The sequence below is a fragment of the Xiphias gladius genome, chromosome 13 (assembly GCF_016859285.1).
Source record: "Xiphias gladius isolate SHS-SW01 ecotype Sanya breed wild chromosome 13, ASM1685928v1, whole genome shotgun sequence".
Classification (NCBI taxonomy): Eukaryota; Metazoa; Chordata; class Actinopteri; order Istiophoriformes; family Xiphiidae; genus Xiphias; species Xiphias gladius.
Genome location: NC_053412.1, coordinates 12,893,869 through 12,911,458, shown reverse-complemented (window position 1 = coordinate 12,911,458; position 17,590 = coordinate 12,893,869). Strand labels below are relative to the sequence as shown.

General features: G+C 48.2%; 2 protein-coding genes across 2 annotated transcripts in view; both read right to left on the bottom strand.

The window, feature by feature from the left end:
• Positions 1-3,547: 3,547 nt before the first annotated feature.
• fam117ba (family with sequence similarity 117 member Ba) lies at positions 3,548-11,826 on the bottom strand. Its single transcript, XM_040142636.1, has 9 exons — positions 11,792-11,826; positions 10,685-10,756; positions 9,120-9,357; positions 6,839-6,922; positions 6,531-6,641; positions 5,576-5,719; positions 5,223-5,430; positions 4,973-5,093; positions 3,548-4,110 (listed from the first exon to the last, which is right to left on the bottom strand). Exons 1-9 carry the CDS (start codon positions 11,824-11,826, stop codon positions 3,885-3,887), a joined length of 1,239 nt encoding a protein of 412 aa, XP_039998570.1. The 3' UTR covers positions 3,548-3,884.
• A 2,502-nt stretch (positions 11,827-14,328) lies between these two features.
• The window catches only part of LOC120797983 (bone morphogenetic protein receptor type-2-like), a 38,793-nt gene continuing 35,531 nt past the window's right edge, over positions 14,329-17,590 (bottom strand). Inside the window, exons 12-13 of the mRNA XM_040141855.1 lie at positions 16,235-17,565; positions 14,329-15,776 (exon numbers count right to left, since the gene is read on the bottom strand). Coding sequence (XP_039997789.1) covers positions 15,520-15,776; positions 16,235-17,565 — 1,588 coding nt within the window. The 3' untranslated portion in view covers positions 14,329-15,519. The remainder of the gene's footprint in view (positions 15,777-16,234; positions 17,566-17,590) is intronic.

Sequence of the window (17,590 nt, the reverse complement as noted above, 5' to 3'; positions counted from 1 at the left end):
CTACGCCTAGGCACGGCCTCCCGGAGCTGCTACCTGTAGACTCTCGTGACGCACTTACAAAAACAGCTAAAAGTAAAGCAGCCTCTGCAGAAAGCGATAAAGAAATGAATATCTGATAAGGTCTCTTTCTGACCGAGCTCATCCACAACGTATGGATGTTTCTTTTCTATTCCGAGCTGTCTGCGGGTATACTTTTTATTTACCGTTACAATCCACTCGAGCCTGTAAAGATTTAGTACCAACAACGTGGCCTCCTTTTATCCCGAGGTGCAGTAATGGAACTAGAGTGTAAAAGAACTAAGACCGTCAAAAAATCCCGAAACTGAACCACGGGTCACACGCAGCTCCGATCATCAAGCCCGGTTTTTTAAACCCAGAGTGGACTCGCTGTCGTTTAAAAGATGTTTTGATCTGATGCTCTGAACTGAACCTGCTCTGGGGAAAGGTCATCTACTAAATAGGCCTCACGATACTGGGAGGTCAAACCCGAACATACCAGGCTCATACACTTAGCTCACCCCGCGATACAGACACACCCCCCCGGAGAAACTTTTCATCTTGGAAACTCCACCAGTTTGATGAATGATGGCGATGCTCTGTCGATCCCCTGTGTTGAAATGCTCCGCGAGGGACTCGGTCCAGTGGCCGAAAGCCTGCGATGAACTGTGAGGCATCTGGTCCCCGGAGAGGGCCGACGAGGGGGGTCAGGTCACTGGCACGGTGGAAATCCAAAATGTCCAAACTCTTCTCTGCGGCTTTTGCGATGCCAGCGGCCTTTTGCTGACGGACTTAACTTCATCCCCCGACTCCGCTGGGACGAACGTACTGCAAGTTAAAAACGGGGTGATGTTCTGAAATCCTCTCCCGTCCCATCTGTCGTTCCGGTTTCACAATCACAAGTCCAAGGCCAAGAAAAAAAAATGTGCGAGGGATGAGACGTTTGTTTTGTAATCGTGTTCTCTTGAAGGAAGTTTTAAAATAGGACAAAGGGATCTTGTTATTTTGAGTGGGTTGTTTTAAGTCCAACAAAGCTACAAATAACGGGACCTAAGCTGCAGCAAAGTGTATTTATTTTCAGATTATATCACTGTCACTGTTTGAAAAATCAGATGTCTTTGTTTTTGCAGTACACTGTAAAGATATCTAAAGTAACACTATTAAATAACACTGTACGCAATATTTTTTAGCTCTGTGTGTTGTGTATGTTTGAGAATGCAAAGAGGGATTTGGGGGATATATTGTAGTTTGATGGGAAAAGAAGCAACACCGGAGAGCTGTTACCACCTCATTGGAGTGGATTTCTAATGTGCATTTCATTCCCGCTGATTATATTTATCTGTGAGGGGGGGGGGGGCTACCAGGACTGACATTTGGCTGAATGTTTACGTGTTGGTTTAGTGCAGAAGGAAAGGTGCAAAGCTGGCTTCCTCAAAGCTTTAAACCCCCCCCCCACTTCATCGAATGTTTTTTTTTCTTTTTTGTTGTTGTTCCTGATGCATTTCTGATGTTGATTTACACACTTGAAGAAAAAAAAAAAAAAAAAGAATGTATTTCTCAAGTCAATCACAAATGCTTAATTTAATTCAACTATGCCTTTTTATTTCACTGGAGGAGTTTAACAGATGAAAACTTGGCAGTTCTGTTTCCAATAAACTGAACAAGCAAACAAAGAATCATCGTGTTGAGTTTTCTTGGGTTCTCATTCCAAAATGCTGTTTTCATCCACTTTGAAAAAAAAAAAGTTGAAAATAAATGTGTATTTCGACATATATGAATCTGCTCCTTCAAACAACTTTCTTTTTTTTTTTGTAAACGTGTCTGAAAACGATAAATAAGAACGTGTCGCTGCAGATGTGATTGTTGTTTTTTTTTTTTCCCCAGCGAGTGGATATCTCATTTTGGAACAGAACTCTTCATTTCTCGCAAAAACAGACATTCGTAGCGCGACCGCTTTTCGCAACCGGGTGGCTACTTCGACCCGGGTCGCTGGAACAAGCGACAGCCGCGCGTCCCGCCGCGTCTGCTCTGCCGCGGGTTGACACCGCGGGAGGCTACAGGACCAGCGGCTGTCGGCGGGGCCCTCGCGGCGGCGGCGGCGGCGGCGTCGACCTGTCCAGCGTGCGCTGAGAAGTAACTTCGTCTTGTTTTGTATTCCTGTTCACTACAACCTGAGATGGACGACGTGATCTGTTATCGATTTAAAATTCTCCGAGGACCCAATTACACTCCCGTCTGATAAATAAATACATAATTATTCACAATAATGAGACGTAGTAATTCACAGTACTCAGCTGAGGAACGGGGAGAGGGCTGGGGGGAGGGAGGGGGATATTATATGGTACAATTATTGACTCACTCAGATACATATCTTTGTCAGCTGATGATACAAACACAGTGCGCCTCTATATTTACAAACCCAGTACATTCCCATCCCACCGTTGCAGGCACAGTCAAGTAGCGATGACATATACAGGAGGAGGGGCCAGGGCACCGTCAACGTAGCCGCACTCCAACCACCGCGGCAACGCGAGCGCAGCTTCCCCCGTCGGGCTTCCGGGCGCCGATCGGAGCTTGGCAACCTTCCGGTCGGAGCGGTGCCAAATTGGGAGCTCGCCAGGCTACTCGCCGGTCAAATCTGATGAACTCTGTCCCTCGTCAAGTCGTGAATCTTTTTTAGAAAAACAGTAGGTGGGTTGGGATCTGACTCGCACACCCCGTCGCCTGCATAGTCCGCAGGTGTGGTATTCGGGTTCGCCGGACTCTCCGTGCTCAAGGGCCTCTGCGAGCCGGAGGAGGCCCTTCCGGACACGTTTGACAACAAAACGCGTTTTTGTTTTTTTTTTAGCAAGACGTAAGGGAAATCAGCGTTACAGTGGCAGTGTGGGAAAGAAAAGGGGAGGGACAGAAGGGGGGGTGGCTGTGATGGTGGCGGAGTGAGAAAAACAAACAAAAAACCGAACTGTGAGCAAAGGCTGGCGCTTGGGAAGGAGGGGGCGAGCGGACCCGGGTCTGACACGCCGCACACGTCATAGCCCTGGCCCGCGTTTCCCACAGACACAACACCGGCCAGCGGGGGGGCCGGTTCACTGCTAACCGGTTCCCAGTCAGCTCTCACTGTAAACGGCAAACCGAGGTCTAGATTTGGTTCACAGGTTCGTAAACGTGGACTCTGTACCGCCTTGCTTGAATTTTGTTTCAAGCCGGGCCCTGCCCAACTCGGTGTGTACCTACAGCCGTCGGAGTGCAAAGATCAGGTTGTGATGCTGAAGGTCAAACATGATCAGAGCACCGAGCTGGTTTGGGGGAAAACCCGAGCGGTCTAAGATAATCAGGCACGTTTTTTTTTTTGACGTCTCCTTGTCACGACCTTTCAGGTTTTGCTACGATATATCTGGCAGCACCAAAATTAGCCTCTGTGGTCAATCTCTCGGTCGCCGAGGAAACCAGCGGCCCTTTTTTTTTTTTTTTTTTTTTTTTTTTTGTAATGGAAGGCATATTTTTATATCAAGAGAAATAACTACAGATAGAAAAAGAGATATGTCCGTGGAAAGGCGCCATGGTATAATACGATGAAATAAAAGAGTCTGTCCTTTTACCCTTTTCCTCCCAAAAACCAGGAACATAACCAGCACTAAAGGTAGAAGAAAGCGATGAAATGCTAGCTGCAAACACCCGCACGGGGCTGCAGGACTCTCACGGTGTAGTTGTCTGAGGAGGAGAGGCAGTGGGAAGCACTTTTTCAACAAGGTAAGGACATCAGAGAGAGCTTAGCTGGCATGCTGAAGGCATTTTTTGGAGCTGAAGGGTTGTTTCCTAGTTTCCAATGTTTTTTTCTGATCTAGTGGGTGGTCGTTCTGGGGTTTTGTGGCGACTTCGGAGCCTCGTCAGAAGCTCTCGGGCTCCTCCAGGAGGCAGGGCTGGGTGGACAGAGGCACGAGGGACGGGGACAGGCTTCGCAGGCCCACCCCGGGGCGGAAGCTGAGGTCCGGGGCGGGGAGTAAGGGCTTGAGGATGCTGACGAGGCAGAAGGCAGAGCCGCTGTTGGGGATGAAGTTGACCTTGTTGCGGTCGGGACACAGGAAGGGAGGGATCTCCTGCAGAGTCTTGGGCCTGGAAGCATACATGCGGGGAGACGGTTAACCTTCACAACACATGCACTCATACTCACAGTAGAGTGACATTCACTGTAAGTAGTACTGCACTTGGCTAAAACTGGGGGATTCACAGGTTACAGATATGACAAAAATGGGTCCGGTCAGAGGCATTAGTTGCCCGTTAATCCCCACCCGGTCCCACCCTACACTCACGTCCATACACTGAATATGAAGCTGGAGCCGGGAGACGGTGAGCTTAGCTTAGCAAAAAGAGACAAGGGGACACGGCCCGGCTGCCTCTGTCCTGGAGGCTCGTAGTTCACCGTGAGGTTGGCCGCCAACCACCTGGGACCGCAAGAGGTCACTGCTGCCTCCCAAGAAACAGTTCCACATGTAACCCCCCCCATAAAACCCGGGCTTGTCCTATTTACATTTCAGTTTTTGTTCAGATTAAACAAACATGATATAACATGTTAATGAGTGATCTTTAGAGGTGCTATCTAGCTGCTTCCTCTTGTTTCCATTCTTTATGCCAAGCTAAGCTAAGCAGCTGCTGGCTGTAATTTCATATTTAATGATTTATATTTTCTAGACAGGCCGATGGATAGTGGCATCAATCTTCTCCTCTAACTCTCGGCTGAAAAACACAAGTGAGTGTGTTCCCCCAAACAACAAACTAGGATATCACCGGGGTTACTTCTTCAAACTTTGTAAAACTCCAGGACGACGGAAGACAATATGCAGCTGTTTTCAGTCCTCCTGATGAGAAAACTGAAGCTCCTGAGTAAAATCAGTGGATTCCTCCTTTAAGGGCATCCTGGGATTTAAGACCCTGCTGTAAAATCGGACCGACCGCATGTTTTTGTCTTCCTACTCACATGGACTCCTCGAACACTTTGACCTTCTCGCAGCCCTCTGGGGGTTCTCTCTTGAACATGTAGCTGTTGTTAGGTCTGGGAGAGGCAGCATACTTAGGCAGCGGGGAGCAGGGGCCCAGCTCTGGGGACGGGCAGAGGACAGCAACAGATCATGTGCAACGAGGCTTTGGGAGGGCCTGTGATGCAATATGCACTCGCTAAAATATGCGGAGTGTGTGTGCGTGTGTGTGTGTGTCTGTGTGCTGGTCACCTTTGTCCTCATAGGGGCTGCCTCCACTCGTGTCATTGAGGACGGTGAGGTAGGAGGGCGAGATGGAGTCCGGACGGCTACTGCAGTTGCTGTGGTTACCGCTCAGGCCGCCCCCTGAGGGTGTCTGCGTGTCGATGCTGCGGGTGCTGCTGCTGCGCTGCGGGGGGACAGGTGGGGGTGCGCGGTGCCCATCTGGGATGTCCTGTGGCTGCCGCACACACACACACACACACGCAGAATCGGGGTCACGATAACAATGCCGTAACGGGGCCTTAATCCCTGGCCAGCGATGGTTAGTCAGTCAGTGAAGACAAAACACATGTAACCCTGAAACCTTAGTTAGCGGAACTCACGACAATGGTCTCGTCCTTCTCAGGGGTGTCTCGGATAATGATGCGTTCTATCTCCTGGTTGAGGCCCTCCACGCTGTTGCGGAAACGAGGCGCCGATGACTTGGATATAGGGATGGGTATCAGGATGGTTTTGGGCATGGGCGACTGCAAAACACGACAAAAAAAACCCCAAAAAACACACACGTGCCTGCGTTCAGTTCAGATTCTGCGCCTGTTTGCAGCTGTTGCGCACTGAGCGACCGACTTTCATCGAGCTGCAGCCGGTAGCGCAGTGCTGCCGCAGAGAGGAAGAAAAAAAATGCAAGTGCACTTGTAATAGCAACGTTAGTATTGATCAATAATTAATGTTGAAAAAAGTTATTAACATAATAGTGCATTTATTAGCAAAGGGAACGCTGCACTGTGACAAATAACCGCTAGATTTTCTTCCTCCTTCCTTTTCTCCCTGCTCTTTTGTATCAGTGAGCGAGCTTGTCAAGTCTGTCTCTTTGTCTCATGGGGGGGGAGCCCTCCACAGGGAGCGTATGACTGGCCCCGCCACCGCCACCAGCGCAGAGCAACATGACGGGAGTGGGCGCGAAGAGCACGTGTGTGTGTGTGTGTGCGTATGTGCGTGTGTGCGTGTGCGCGTGTGTGTATGAAGTATCGGAGGCACCCAGTTTAACTGACTCTGCTTAGAGCAGAGGCTGTTAAAAACACGTCACATTTCAAATGACCAGAAGACGCACACAAACACACACACACACACACACACACACACACACACACACACACACACACACACACACACACACACACACAAACCAGAGGCAAACAGGGACAAAGGAAAACTGGGACGTTCTCAACTCTCCAATCAGGGACACAACCTAGTTCCTCTCAGAGATGGAGCCACTTGGCAGACACACACACACACACACACACACACTCTCTTCGCTACACTGTCTCTATTGAGCACCTGCGACTGGATGATGGTATGGCTGCCATTGAACGGGGACTTCCGGTCTTTATCCCTCCGATGGCGGCTGCTGCGTTTGCTGCGCTGGAGCTGCTGACGCAGTTTTGCAATCTGGAGAGGTTCAAAGATGGAGAGACAGACATTGTAATGCAGACATATAGATGTGTCCAGGCATATATTAACGGAGGAGCATTAAGTGAAAACTGACACAAAATGCTCTGAAACACGATTTATTTAAAACACCACAGAGTGTGTTTCTCTCCGGCTGGTGGTTTATTTGGTTCCTAAAATCGAGATAAAGCACTGACCTCCTTGAGCTGGTCGGTGCTCCCACAGGAGGCCGAGCGTTTGTGAGAGCCCCTCCTCCTCTCATCTGCCCAGGCCCGGGGGGTCTGACACACACACACACACACACACACACACACACACACACACACACACACACACACACACACAGGTTAGAGAAAAATATCAAATACACAAGCACAAAACAGCCAAATTGGGAGGAAACGTGAGGAAAAAAGTAGCAAGAATACCAGACCTGGGTTAATACATTCACAGATAATGCTATTAATCCATAGTGTTTGTTTTAACCTGTCTGGAGTCTTGCAGAAGTGGGTTTACACCCTAAGACCAGTCCTACCATCCTAAAATTCTATTTCCAATGTGTTTTAACATGCCGTTATTTTGTGTTGTTGAGTTTAAAGTAATGAAAATAAATCTAAAGGAATAATGTACAAAGTCTGTTGGAAAAATTCCAAAATACAAATCAATTTCGTTTCCATAAGCAGCGACTTGGCTGATGCTAACTGCAATGTCCTGACGCCAACCTAACGTCTAACATCTGCCCGGAGCATCTCATACCCTAAGGCGTGGGGTCCCAAGGGGGTTGGGACCCCCAATGGATCCTCAAGATAAGTAAGAGGGGTCACATGATTACTGCAAAAAATATCCTTCTTACCAAGTCGTTTCTGTTTTTAACTTGAGTTTTGTAACTTGTGTCCTTAAAGTCCTATGTCCTTTAAACACGTGACAAAATCTGCAAGCGCTGTGAATCAACTTGTGTCAAGTAATGTCCTCATTCCAGAGCGGCGACGCGCCTTCCTCTTACTTGTTTCAAGACACAGACACTCACTTCTCAAAAAGTCTTGAAAGACACTGATTTCTATTGAAAAACTTTCAAAGTGCCAAAGGCTTCATTAGTCACGTGCTCAAGCCATATACTGCAAGCTGTGAAGTGCAGAGGAGCGTACTCTTGAGGCTGGGCTAAAAAGGCTAGCGTGCAATGAAAGGCTCCGATTAGATTAAGATTAACAAAAACAATCAGAAAAAGAAATATAAAGGATAAGAAATGTAAGTAAGTATTAAAATGCTGGAGTGTGTATTGGCCCTGCGTACAAGAACGTTCTGCAATTTTTCCACTATATAAAAACGTAAGGATCCACATGTCACAGCTTGAGGACAAAAAAACCCCAAAATGGAATTCTCTCTTTGTATTTTCAGATGCTGCAGATTTTCTTCGTTGTTTTAAGAAAACCAGGTTTTTAGGATACAGTTTTCGACAGATGTGACTTGATAAGATGGAGATTTTGAACAGTGACGGTCAGAGGGACGTGTAAGAAAACAAAATAAAACTTAAAAGGATGTTTTGGTTTTCCTCTGACGTTCTTTTCAAAATCAATTTCATCAAATACCGGAGACTTGCGGCTCCTCAGGTCTGTAAAAAAATCAAAGAGTCTGAGAGGGAAAACTGCTCGCAACACTGAAGCCATGACCCGCGATGTGGAATCTCATCAGTCATGTCAGCGGCAGGAAAGTAGCTCTAGTGCAGTTAAAAAAGCTCAGTAGAGAGTTATGGTTTTTATAGAACAACAACAACAATGTGTGTCTGACAATGAAGTGTCCCTGTAGCAGCGTTAAATCCGAAGGAAAACAGATGTATTGTAAAATGTCTGTTGGACCACTCTGGTTTCTTGATCTGCTGTTAAATATCCCACAGTTCCTGTTTAACCCGAGTCTGGTTAAAGCCACTCGCTGCTTGGCGGTCAGAGGCAGCGCAGCACGATGACGTGACCCGTCTGCAATCGCTCGCAACCTCGTGGCATTGATTTCCCTGCTTCGTAAGCACACGTATGTCTCGCAGGCGTTCGTTGCTGCTCGCCCCGAGCAAGAAGCAACCCCCCCTGAAATCCCCCTCCGGCCCACATGGCTTGGCTTTACCTATGCTAACATGCTAATCGAAAGAGGGCGAACGTGGTTAGACATTATACCTGCTAAACATCAGCATGTTGCTTAGTTATAAATCCTTCTATTTAAAATACACACATATCTAATCTGTTTTATGAACTGGGTTTGTTATGTCAAAATAGATTTTCAATTGGCTACATTTGTTTTATATTATTTAGGTAACGGTAATCAGTTTTCATTATCTGTATCCAATTTGTTTGATTTCAACCTGGGCATAAAAACAAAACTCACACTCATGCACCACCCACCTAAACATCAACCCTCAAACACACACACACACACACACACACACACACACACACACACACACACACACACACACACACACACACGGCCACTCACCTGCGTCGCTTTGTCCCTCATGTAGGGAACGTGTTGGTGCTGGCTGTCGTCCTGAGGCCAGGGACCTGTCAGGTGAGAGCCAGCGAGCGCGCCCTGCGAGGGCCACAGCTGGACGCGATGGCGGGAGACGGAGAGGAGAAAGAGGAGCAGAGAGCTCAGAGAGGGAGGGAGGGGGGACACCAGAGGGCACGCAGGAGAACCGCAGAGAGCTGTGGTGGGTTGAGGCCACTGATGCAGTCTGAGGAGGATAGGGAGAGAGAGAGAGGGGAGTTGGGATGAGTTAGGTTGTCCTGGACATGTAAACAAGTTAGTAGTCAACACATGGTAAACCCATAAACAAATCAACAGACACACAGTTGGCCAGCAGGATTAGCTCATAGCGGTCTTGCTCGGTCTGTCTAGGTTAGTGTTGTGTTTGTGTGCGCGCGCATTCGTGTGTGTGACAGAGCGCGTTTGCCAGATTGATGTTAATCTGCCCCATGCTGGGTAGAGCGGATATGCCCCCCTCTAGGTCGCATACAGCCCCCTGGCTAATGGCATTAGGGCAGCTTAAAGGGATGGTGGTTGGGGGGGGGGCGCGGAGGGCAGGGGCCTGCTTCTGCCCGACTGACCCGGATTCAGAGCTGCAGCAGAATGTTTTGCATCTGGCAGGTGCAGAGAGACTAATCAATTCTGAGCCTAAAATGCATCACATTTTTTTTCTCACCAGCAACATCCTGGAAAAGAAACTGATTGTGACTCGTTTCACGTAGAATTCTTACCCTTAAAAAAAAAAAAAACGATGCTTCTGATTATAATGTTGATTTGTTTGCTTAAAGGAGCCTACAGATTGCACAGGAACAGCAACCGCTGACTACTATAGTAACAATGACAGGATGATGGGAAATGATCACTAATGTCAGTTATGCAGCAACATCTATCTAGAGTGTTAACATCAGCCACTTGAAGCTCATGGTCATACCAGACCATGTGAGGCTGTAGCAGCACAACGCCTGAGTGAACTGACTGCGTTTTATCGCCTATAAGTTCAAATCTTCTGTTTCGTCTTTCTAACTATAACGGCTCTGATCATAGGTTTTTCTGAAATTATCTCTACCATGTCTCTGTGTGCGATGTTCTGTCATTCACAAAAATGATTTTTTTTTTTTCAGTATAGGATACTATTCAAAATGGTGTCAAATAATCAAATTGATGCTCACTGCATTCAACTGCACCCTAAAGTTAACTGTGATATCGAACAAACATTTATACTACATTACATTAATAATACTATTCATTTTGATTGACATTACATTTATATTATTATACAAACATAATCTATTTTTATATACTGTTTGTGACCAGTTAAGCCACGAGAACAATGCAGCAATAATGAAGGAAAACGTGAACAGACAAACTACAGAATCCATTGATGAGGCAAAGCACCCTGCAGGATAAAGAGTGCATATATATTGTTTTTTTGTTTTTGTTTTTTTACCACAGGCGTTGCCAGTGGGAACTGAAAGGCTACCCGGTCCCGTTAACAACGCACCGCCCATGCAGCATGTATGCATACATACACTCACGCGGCACCGACTGGCAGCGCTGGTCCCGGAGCTAAATTTGGCAGGGGCCTTGACCAGCGCACCCCGCTGTTGCTAGGGAACGGAGCTGCCGGATTTTCAGGAGCACGCAGCCGCGCGTCTGCCTGTGTGTGTGTGTGTGCGCGCGTGCGTGCGTGAGTCTTTACGTAAAACACGCGTTTGGGCTTTGGGCCCTCAGAAGTCCACAACCAAAACGCCCGGCTCCCTTCATTTTGACGGCCGCGTTTCCTGCCTCAGTCCGGGCCCATAAAATCAGCAGCCTGCTACAATGAGCTGCGGCGCTGATAGCGCTAGCAGCGCTGGTAGTAGCGGCCAGCGGCGGCGGCAGTATGCGGCGGCTCGGCCCGCCCCCACCCCCCCCGACACAGCCTCACAACACCGCCTCTGAACCTATTCGGAGGGCGGTACGCGGCAGCATTTTGGGAGGGGTTTGTGTGGGAGATAGGAGGCAAGTCCTTCGGAAGAGCGTACGCACTAACCAGTAAACACAGGATGTAAATACACGATTTTCCCTGCTTGTTGCTTGGTGTAGAAAATATCAGAAAATAGTATAAACCGCAACAATCACAATTTCCAAAAGCCTAAATTGACGCCTCCAAATGGCTTTTTTTTGGTCCAACCAACACTGAAAAACCCAAAGATATTCAACTCACTATTATACCATTTACTATTTATTAGAGTAAAATGAGGAAACCATCAAAAATTCACATTTCAGATTTGGAACAAGTGAACATTTGGCCATTTTGCCTCGAAAATGACTTTTGACGATTATCAAACTAGATGCTGCTTATTTCTCTGTTGACTGACTGATCGATTAATCGTCTCAGCTCCCTCCTACCCAACTGTCCTCGCAGCCTCAGCCGCCGCGTCCGCGTACTCCGAATATAATGGAATAGAGATGCATGGAGCGAGAGGGGCTTAACAACTCCACAAGGCAAAAAATATAAACACTGATCTTGCAGATCGGATGCAGCCTGTGATCAAAAACTACGACCTATGAGATCTTAACTGCACATTAACTTAAATGAATGACATACTTGGATCCATCAAATCTCCAGGCAACAGCCGATCTAGGCCAAACGTGTTTACTGGGAGTGCATGCCACCCGTTCCCACGCCTACCATCGCCGTTATCAAAACACGTCCGTGCTAGTATGAACCTACATCCTGCTCCATAGGACAGATGAACATCACCCGGGCAGATGCTGTTGTGGTTGAGTGTGTGCCTGTGTGCCTGTGTGCGTGTGTGTGTGTGCTGTGAGGAAAAACAGGCTCACCTGCAGAAATGCGTCCGAGGCGCGCTGCCCGCAAGGGAGCGCGGAGCTCTTCAGCAGCCCGGCCCCTGTTGATATTTGCCGCTAGGCGAGGGATGCTAAACAGGCGGTGGTCGCGAGCGCAGGACCGGAGTGGCGGCTACAAGTGAGCAAAGCCTTCTCAGATATAAAGATGGCAGACATGGAAAAGACACTCAAACGTCTTCGTGGATACGGTAGGTGTCAAAATGGGCGTTGCTGGGCTCGCACCCTGCCCTCCTCGCCGTCGTGGATGGATGTTTTTCTCTCTCGCGGCTGATGCGGCACGACGGCTGGAGCCGCCAACCGAAACGCTTTCCGGTCGGAGAGGAGAGCGAGTGCGGAGCGGGGAGGACGCGCCGTTCACCTGGCGGCGTTTTACGCGAGAGGTCGGAAAACGATAGGGGGAGGGGGGAGGGGGGAGGACAGAGGGACACAAAATACAAAATACAGAAGGGAAAGAAAGAAGAAGGCGGTGATGCTGGGCTAGCCTGGGTTGACACGACGGGAGAGGGACCAGTGTGAAGCGGGGCGGATTGAAGAGTAACACTTCCGGCTGTCGTTTTCAAAGTAAAAATATGTACTCGGTCGCGTCCTACCCGGGACGGTGGATAAGAGGAGTTTTCCACATTTTAAGCTGATCCGGCAGGTTACTGCCCGGGGGCCCCCCAGAAGCTCTGGGTTGACGGTGGGTCAGCTGACAAGTTGATCTCAAATTTGTTTTACAGAATATACCACTAAAGCACAATATGAACTGATATCATGAGGACCTTAAGGGGGCTGCTACTACATAACATGATATTATTGCCATGTCTCGAAGACAGACTCGTGTTAAAATCTATTTGTAAAACCTTCAATGTTTCAGTCGTGAGCGTACGTTACACTACGAATCTAGGGCCACACAAACTGTATACATCGCTTAAAAATCCGAATAATTCGACTATGGTGATTACGACTAAAGTTTTTGTTAGGCTAGTTGATAGTGAAATGCGGCATAAGTATAAAAAGAAAAAAAAAACACCCTAAGGTCGTGCTACAACGCTCGAACGGCTGTATTTCATTTTATTCTTAATGCAAGCAAGCCAGTTTCCGGTCTCGCGCGGGCTCCCTCTGGCTGACTTGACGCGGGCCGAGGGAGCGCTCTGACGTAGCGTACCAACGCTGCGTTGCCCGTGCTGATGCTGCAGTTGCTAGGGCGCGCGGAGCAGACGGCGGGGGGGAGGGGGGCGAGGTAAACAAGTGGAGGAGAGGCGATGTCTCCCTCGTGCGTCGACTCTGGCGACTCGCGGCGATTCTGTTGGGGGGGGGGGGGCGCGCGTAACATTGCAACATTTGGCACTGAACCGGTCGGGAACGGATCCAAATAGTCTCGAGTTGAGCAACGGAGCGGTTGCATCACGCGGGCCCCGGTCCTCTGCTGCCGGGCCCCGTCCGATATGATCAGAAACGAGTATGGCTCCCGAAACAGTGACAAAAAAAACGTAGCCTTGCTCCTTCCTGGTAACGACATTTGATCTCCTGCCTTAAGTAGCGCGCCTACTTACAATGGCCTGTCATTTCATGCACACAGTATCCGTCTTAAAACATATATTCAATTAAAATGCACACCGGAGAAACACAAATGGGCAACACGCGGCTATTAGTGAACGTTTTTAAAGAGAAAGGGACAGTTCGGGAAAAACATATTTGCAGGCTCTATCATATGTGGCGTGCAAATGTGAGAGTCCCACTATTCCTTTAACACACTGTTACGGAAACAACGGTTTTTCAACTTTATCTGAAGCAAGTATCTTGTTAACCGCTTTATAAAATGACTGATATTTTTCCTACTACAGTACTTTAAGAATGTAAGGCCTGAAACCCAAAAGGAGACGTGTCCTGAACACACATAACCAACTATTATTTCATACATTTATTGAGATTTTTTTTTCTTTCATATTGACTTGAAAATGTTTACAGAAACTGTACCGAGCATACGCATAGCAATGGAATCAAAGGCCATGTCCATTGAATGCAAAAACAGAATTCCATAAAAATGATGCAAATATCAATGCAATACACATACATGTTCTTTTTCATACAAATTACAGATTACAAAAACATAAATGAGATCTTTTCATATGCCCTGAAGCAGCGCTGAAAATACAGAATTAGTACAATGACATTTCGGCACGCCTGTACAGCGCCGGGCCCCAAGAGTTCTAATGCTTGCTGATGGGAAGAAACACGACACGTGCACATCCACACGCACACTCACCGAATCAAGTCATTCACACATCCGAGGATGAGACAACGAGAAGCAGAAATAATATCCAGCGTGCTTCGGAGGGGGATGGGGTTTTTTTTTTTTGTTTTTTTTTTATAGACTAATTTCTGATTTCCAACAGAGTACAAAGAGCAGAATCTGGGCTTTCTAGTGTTTCTCGTCTTTCAGTCACATACAGACAGCTAAATACAGTCAAAAACAGTCCACAGTGAGGTCAGGTGATAGTGGTACAGTGATTGAGTCGGCCACTGTAACAGATCCCTCCATAAATTTGATTTGAGTGATTGTAGTGTTTAAGAGACCCCAGAGTTTGAGCCATTCCTGGTGTAATTGTGCAAGCAGACAAGTTCCATGAAATCCCGCTTTCTTCAGTCCGCTGGGATCAGTTGTTAGTGTTTGTGCCCCCTTAAAGATAGTCCAGAGAAGAGAAGAACCGAGAGGATTGTCATCCATTTTCTCCTCCTGAGTCAGGGGGTGAGAATGTGTGGTAGGGTTGTTTACAAAACGATTGTAACTACTCATAAGTGCAACAGAGATTAACATATTAAAATAATGACGGGAGGAAACAATGACCAAAATAATGGAAGCGATAAAAACATCGAAAGCATCTAAAAGCTACATCCTATTGCACAATTAAAAATTATGATACAAAAATGGATACAGTCAAAAAGACAAAAAATTGGTATTGCATACAAATCAAGGAAATTAAAAAAAAAGTTAAAGTAGTTTGTTCCGTCTTTTAAGACCGTCTACTCTCGAGTCGCTTGGTACAGCAAAGTACGAGAAAGGTAACGCTCCAAGTGTTGATTGTTTTTCATCGCCTTTTTCAGTTTAAAGACCACTTCTCGTCGCGGTCGCAACAGACACGATTTCTAAACACTGATTTTAATCGGTTCAAAGTGCACATAAAAAAAAAAACCAAAACAAACAAACAAAAAAAACAAAACAAAGGAAATCCATTCAAAACATTGCTATGCTCGCGAGGATGAAACGTGAAACAAACCGACAAAGGGAGATTAATAAAACCACAGAAACAGAAGCAGATGAGAATGCTGCATAGCTGGATTCCATTTAAAGCAATGCCATCATCAGAAAGACACAAAGGAGCGAGACAAACCTAATTACTGTACATGATCAGACTCGACTGTTTGTTCACGAGACACTCCATAGCTTCCTCTTGCTGATTCGGAGCAGAGAGCTCAACAGACAGAAACCAAACGCTCTCTGGTTATTTTTTCTGTATTGTCAAAGGGTCCGAGCTCACACGTGTGTGTCGCTGGGCTCGCTGTTGGCCAAGCTCCCCCCCCGCAGGTAGATAGCCGAACTGGACTTGGGCCGGTTCTGGCTGTGAGCTTGACCGCGGGCGGACCCGTTGTTGTTGACCTCCGGCCCCCTGGTGTCTGTGGAGATGACCCATGTGGTGGGCCGCCACTTCTTGAGGGAGTAAGGCGTTTTGACGCGCTTCTTGATCTTGTCTCCTGTCCCCAAGGCTCCGTCTGGCTGCACTAAGCCCTCCCCTGAAAAACAGTGAAGAACAAAGTTCAGTATCCTGTGGCAACTTTCTACACCAGGGTACGTGAAACATATTCAATACCAGTACTCAGGAGACAGCAGCAGAGGCCGAGATATCCTGACTCTTCTTCCCTAGTCAACCTCCAAAAACAAGTGATCTTACATTTCCCATAATGCAACAAATAGCATATTTGTTTAGTTCCTTTTTGCAAAATAAACTATATATTTGTGAGTTGTTTTTATAGATTTAGGAACCGGGCGGCTTTGGGCTGAGAGCCACAGGCAGGGTAGAGAATTCATAAAGTACTGAGAGACGGACTAACACCGTGTAGGTTTTGGTCATGGGATTTGTTGACAGTAAAAAAAACAAAAACTACAGACTAATGCCAGCTTCATCCTTAAAATTTTGCTGTACTTGGACATGAAAAGTACTGTCGTGTGAGGTGTTGGTGTATAAAGTCACCTAGTGAGGCTAGATCCTGTGTTGTGAAGGACAGGTCCAGGGAGTTGGGTCTCTCAGGCCTGCGCGCTCTGGGCTGCCTGAGCAGGGCTTCCCCTCTCATGGTGACCGGAGCTTCCTCAGCGGCACCAGACCCAGACCCCGAGCTTTCTCCTGGGGGCCCCGTAGTTTCCCGGCTTCCTCCTTCTCCACTCCCCTCCTCCTCTCCTCCATCACTCTCTCCTCCACTCTCCCCGTCCCCCTGGCCATGGCCGGTGTTGCTGTTGTTGTTGTTGGTGTTGGGTCGGGCTGAGCGGAGGGCGGCGACGCTCGAGGACGTGTCTCTCGGATCGGGCTGCTCTCGCTCTCGGCTCAGGAGTGGCTCGTGTTCGTCGGGGCTGGCTGTGATGACACCGAGGCTCAGGCGGCTGTCGTCCGACCTCAGGGCCCCTGACCCGTTCTGATTTATGCCGGATCCTCCAAAACCGGTCGCTCCACCTGTAGCCATGGATGACATACCGGAATTGGCGTGACCGTTGACAGCGCCGTTAACGCTAGTGTTGACATGCGTGTCTCGTAAGACACTTATGTTGTTCGTGCCTGTGCCCCGGTGAGCCTCTACAGCCGTGTTTGTGCCTGTTGCTGCACCAATGTTCATCTTTGTTCCCTCCACCTGCCGCAGGTTGGACTTGCCTGAGCGTCCAAATTTGAACCTGAGCGAAGATGACGACGACTCCTTCTTGGTGGGCTTGTTGCGCAAGGGCAGACTGGACGGCCTCTTGGGCAGGTTCTGCTGCTTGGGCAGGGGGAAGATGGTGGTGGGCATGGGGGCAGCGGCGTCTGATGTGCCTGAGGCCTCGGTGGCCATCTTGATGAGAGGATAAAGTAGGCTGGAACTGCCGGGGCTCAGCGGGTCTGGGGAGCAGAACTGCTTCTGTGAGTGCTCCATCAGGTTCTCATCTGAGCTCTCCTTCAGGTTCTTGTCCACCTCTTTCGGGTCAAGCTTGGTGGTTTCCAGGTCTTCCTGGGTCAGGTGGAGGCAGACGGGGACTGTGGCGGCCCCCGCGGGTCCCTCGGACTCAGAGATGATAGTGGTGGTCGTCATGGAGGCTGAAGGGCTTCCTCTCAGACCCATGCTGTTGCTGCTGCCCTCTGGGCTGGGCAGACGGGCGTTGGCTTGCTGCTGGCGCTCCTGATTGATGGAATTCCTGTTTCTCTCCCCGGTCCCAGCAACAGCTCTGCCACCCACAGAGCTAGTGGTGTCAGTCTGTGTGTTCTTGGCCACACCCTCATGCTCTTCGATGTATGTGGATGGATGGTCTGTGTACGGGCCAGACTTTGGCGTCATACGATTTCTGAGGTAAAGAATTAAAGAGGGAA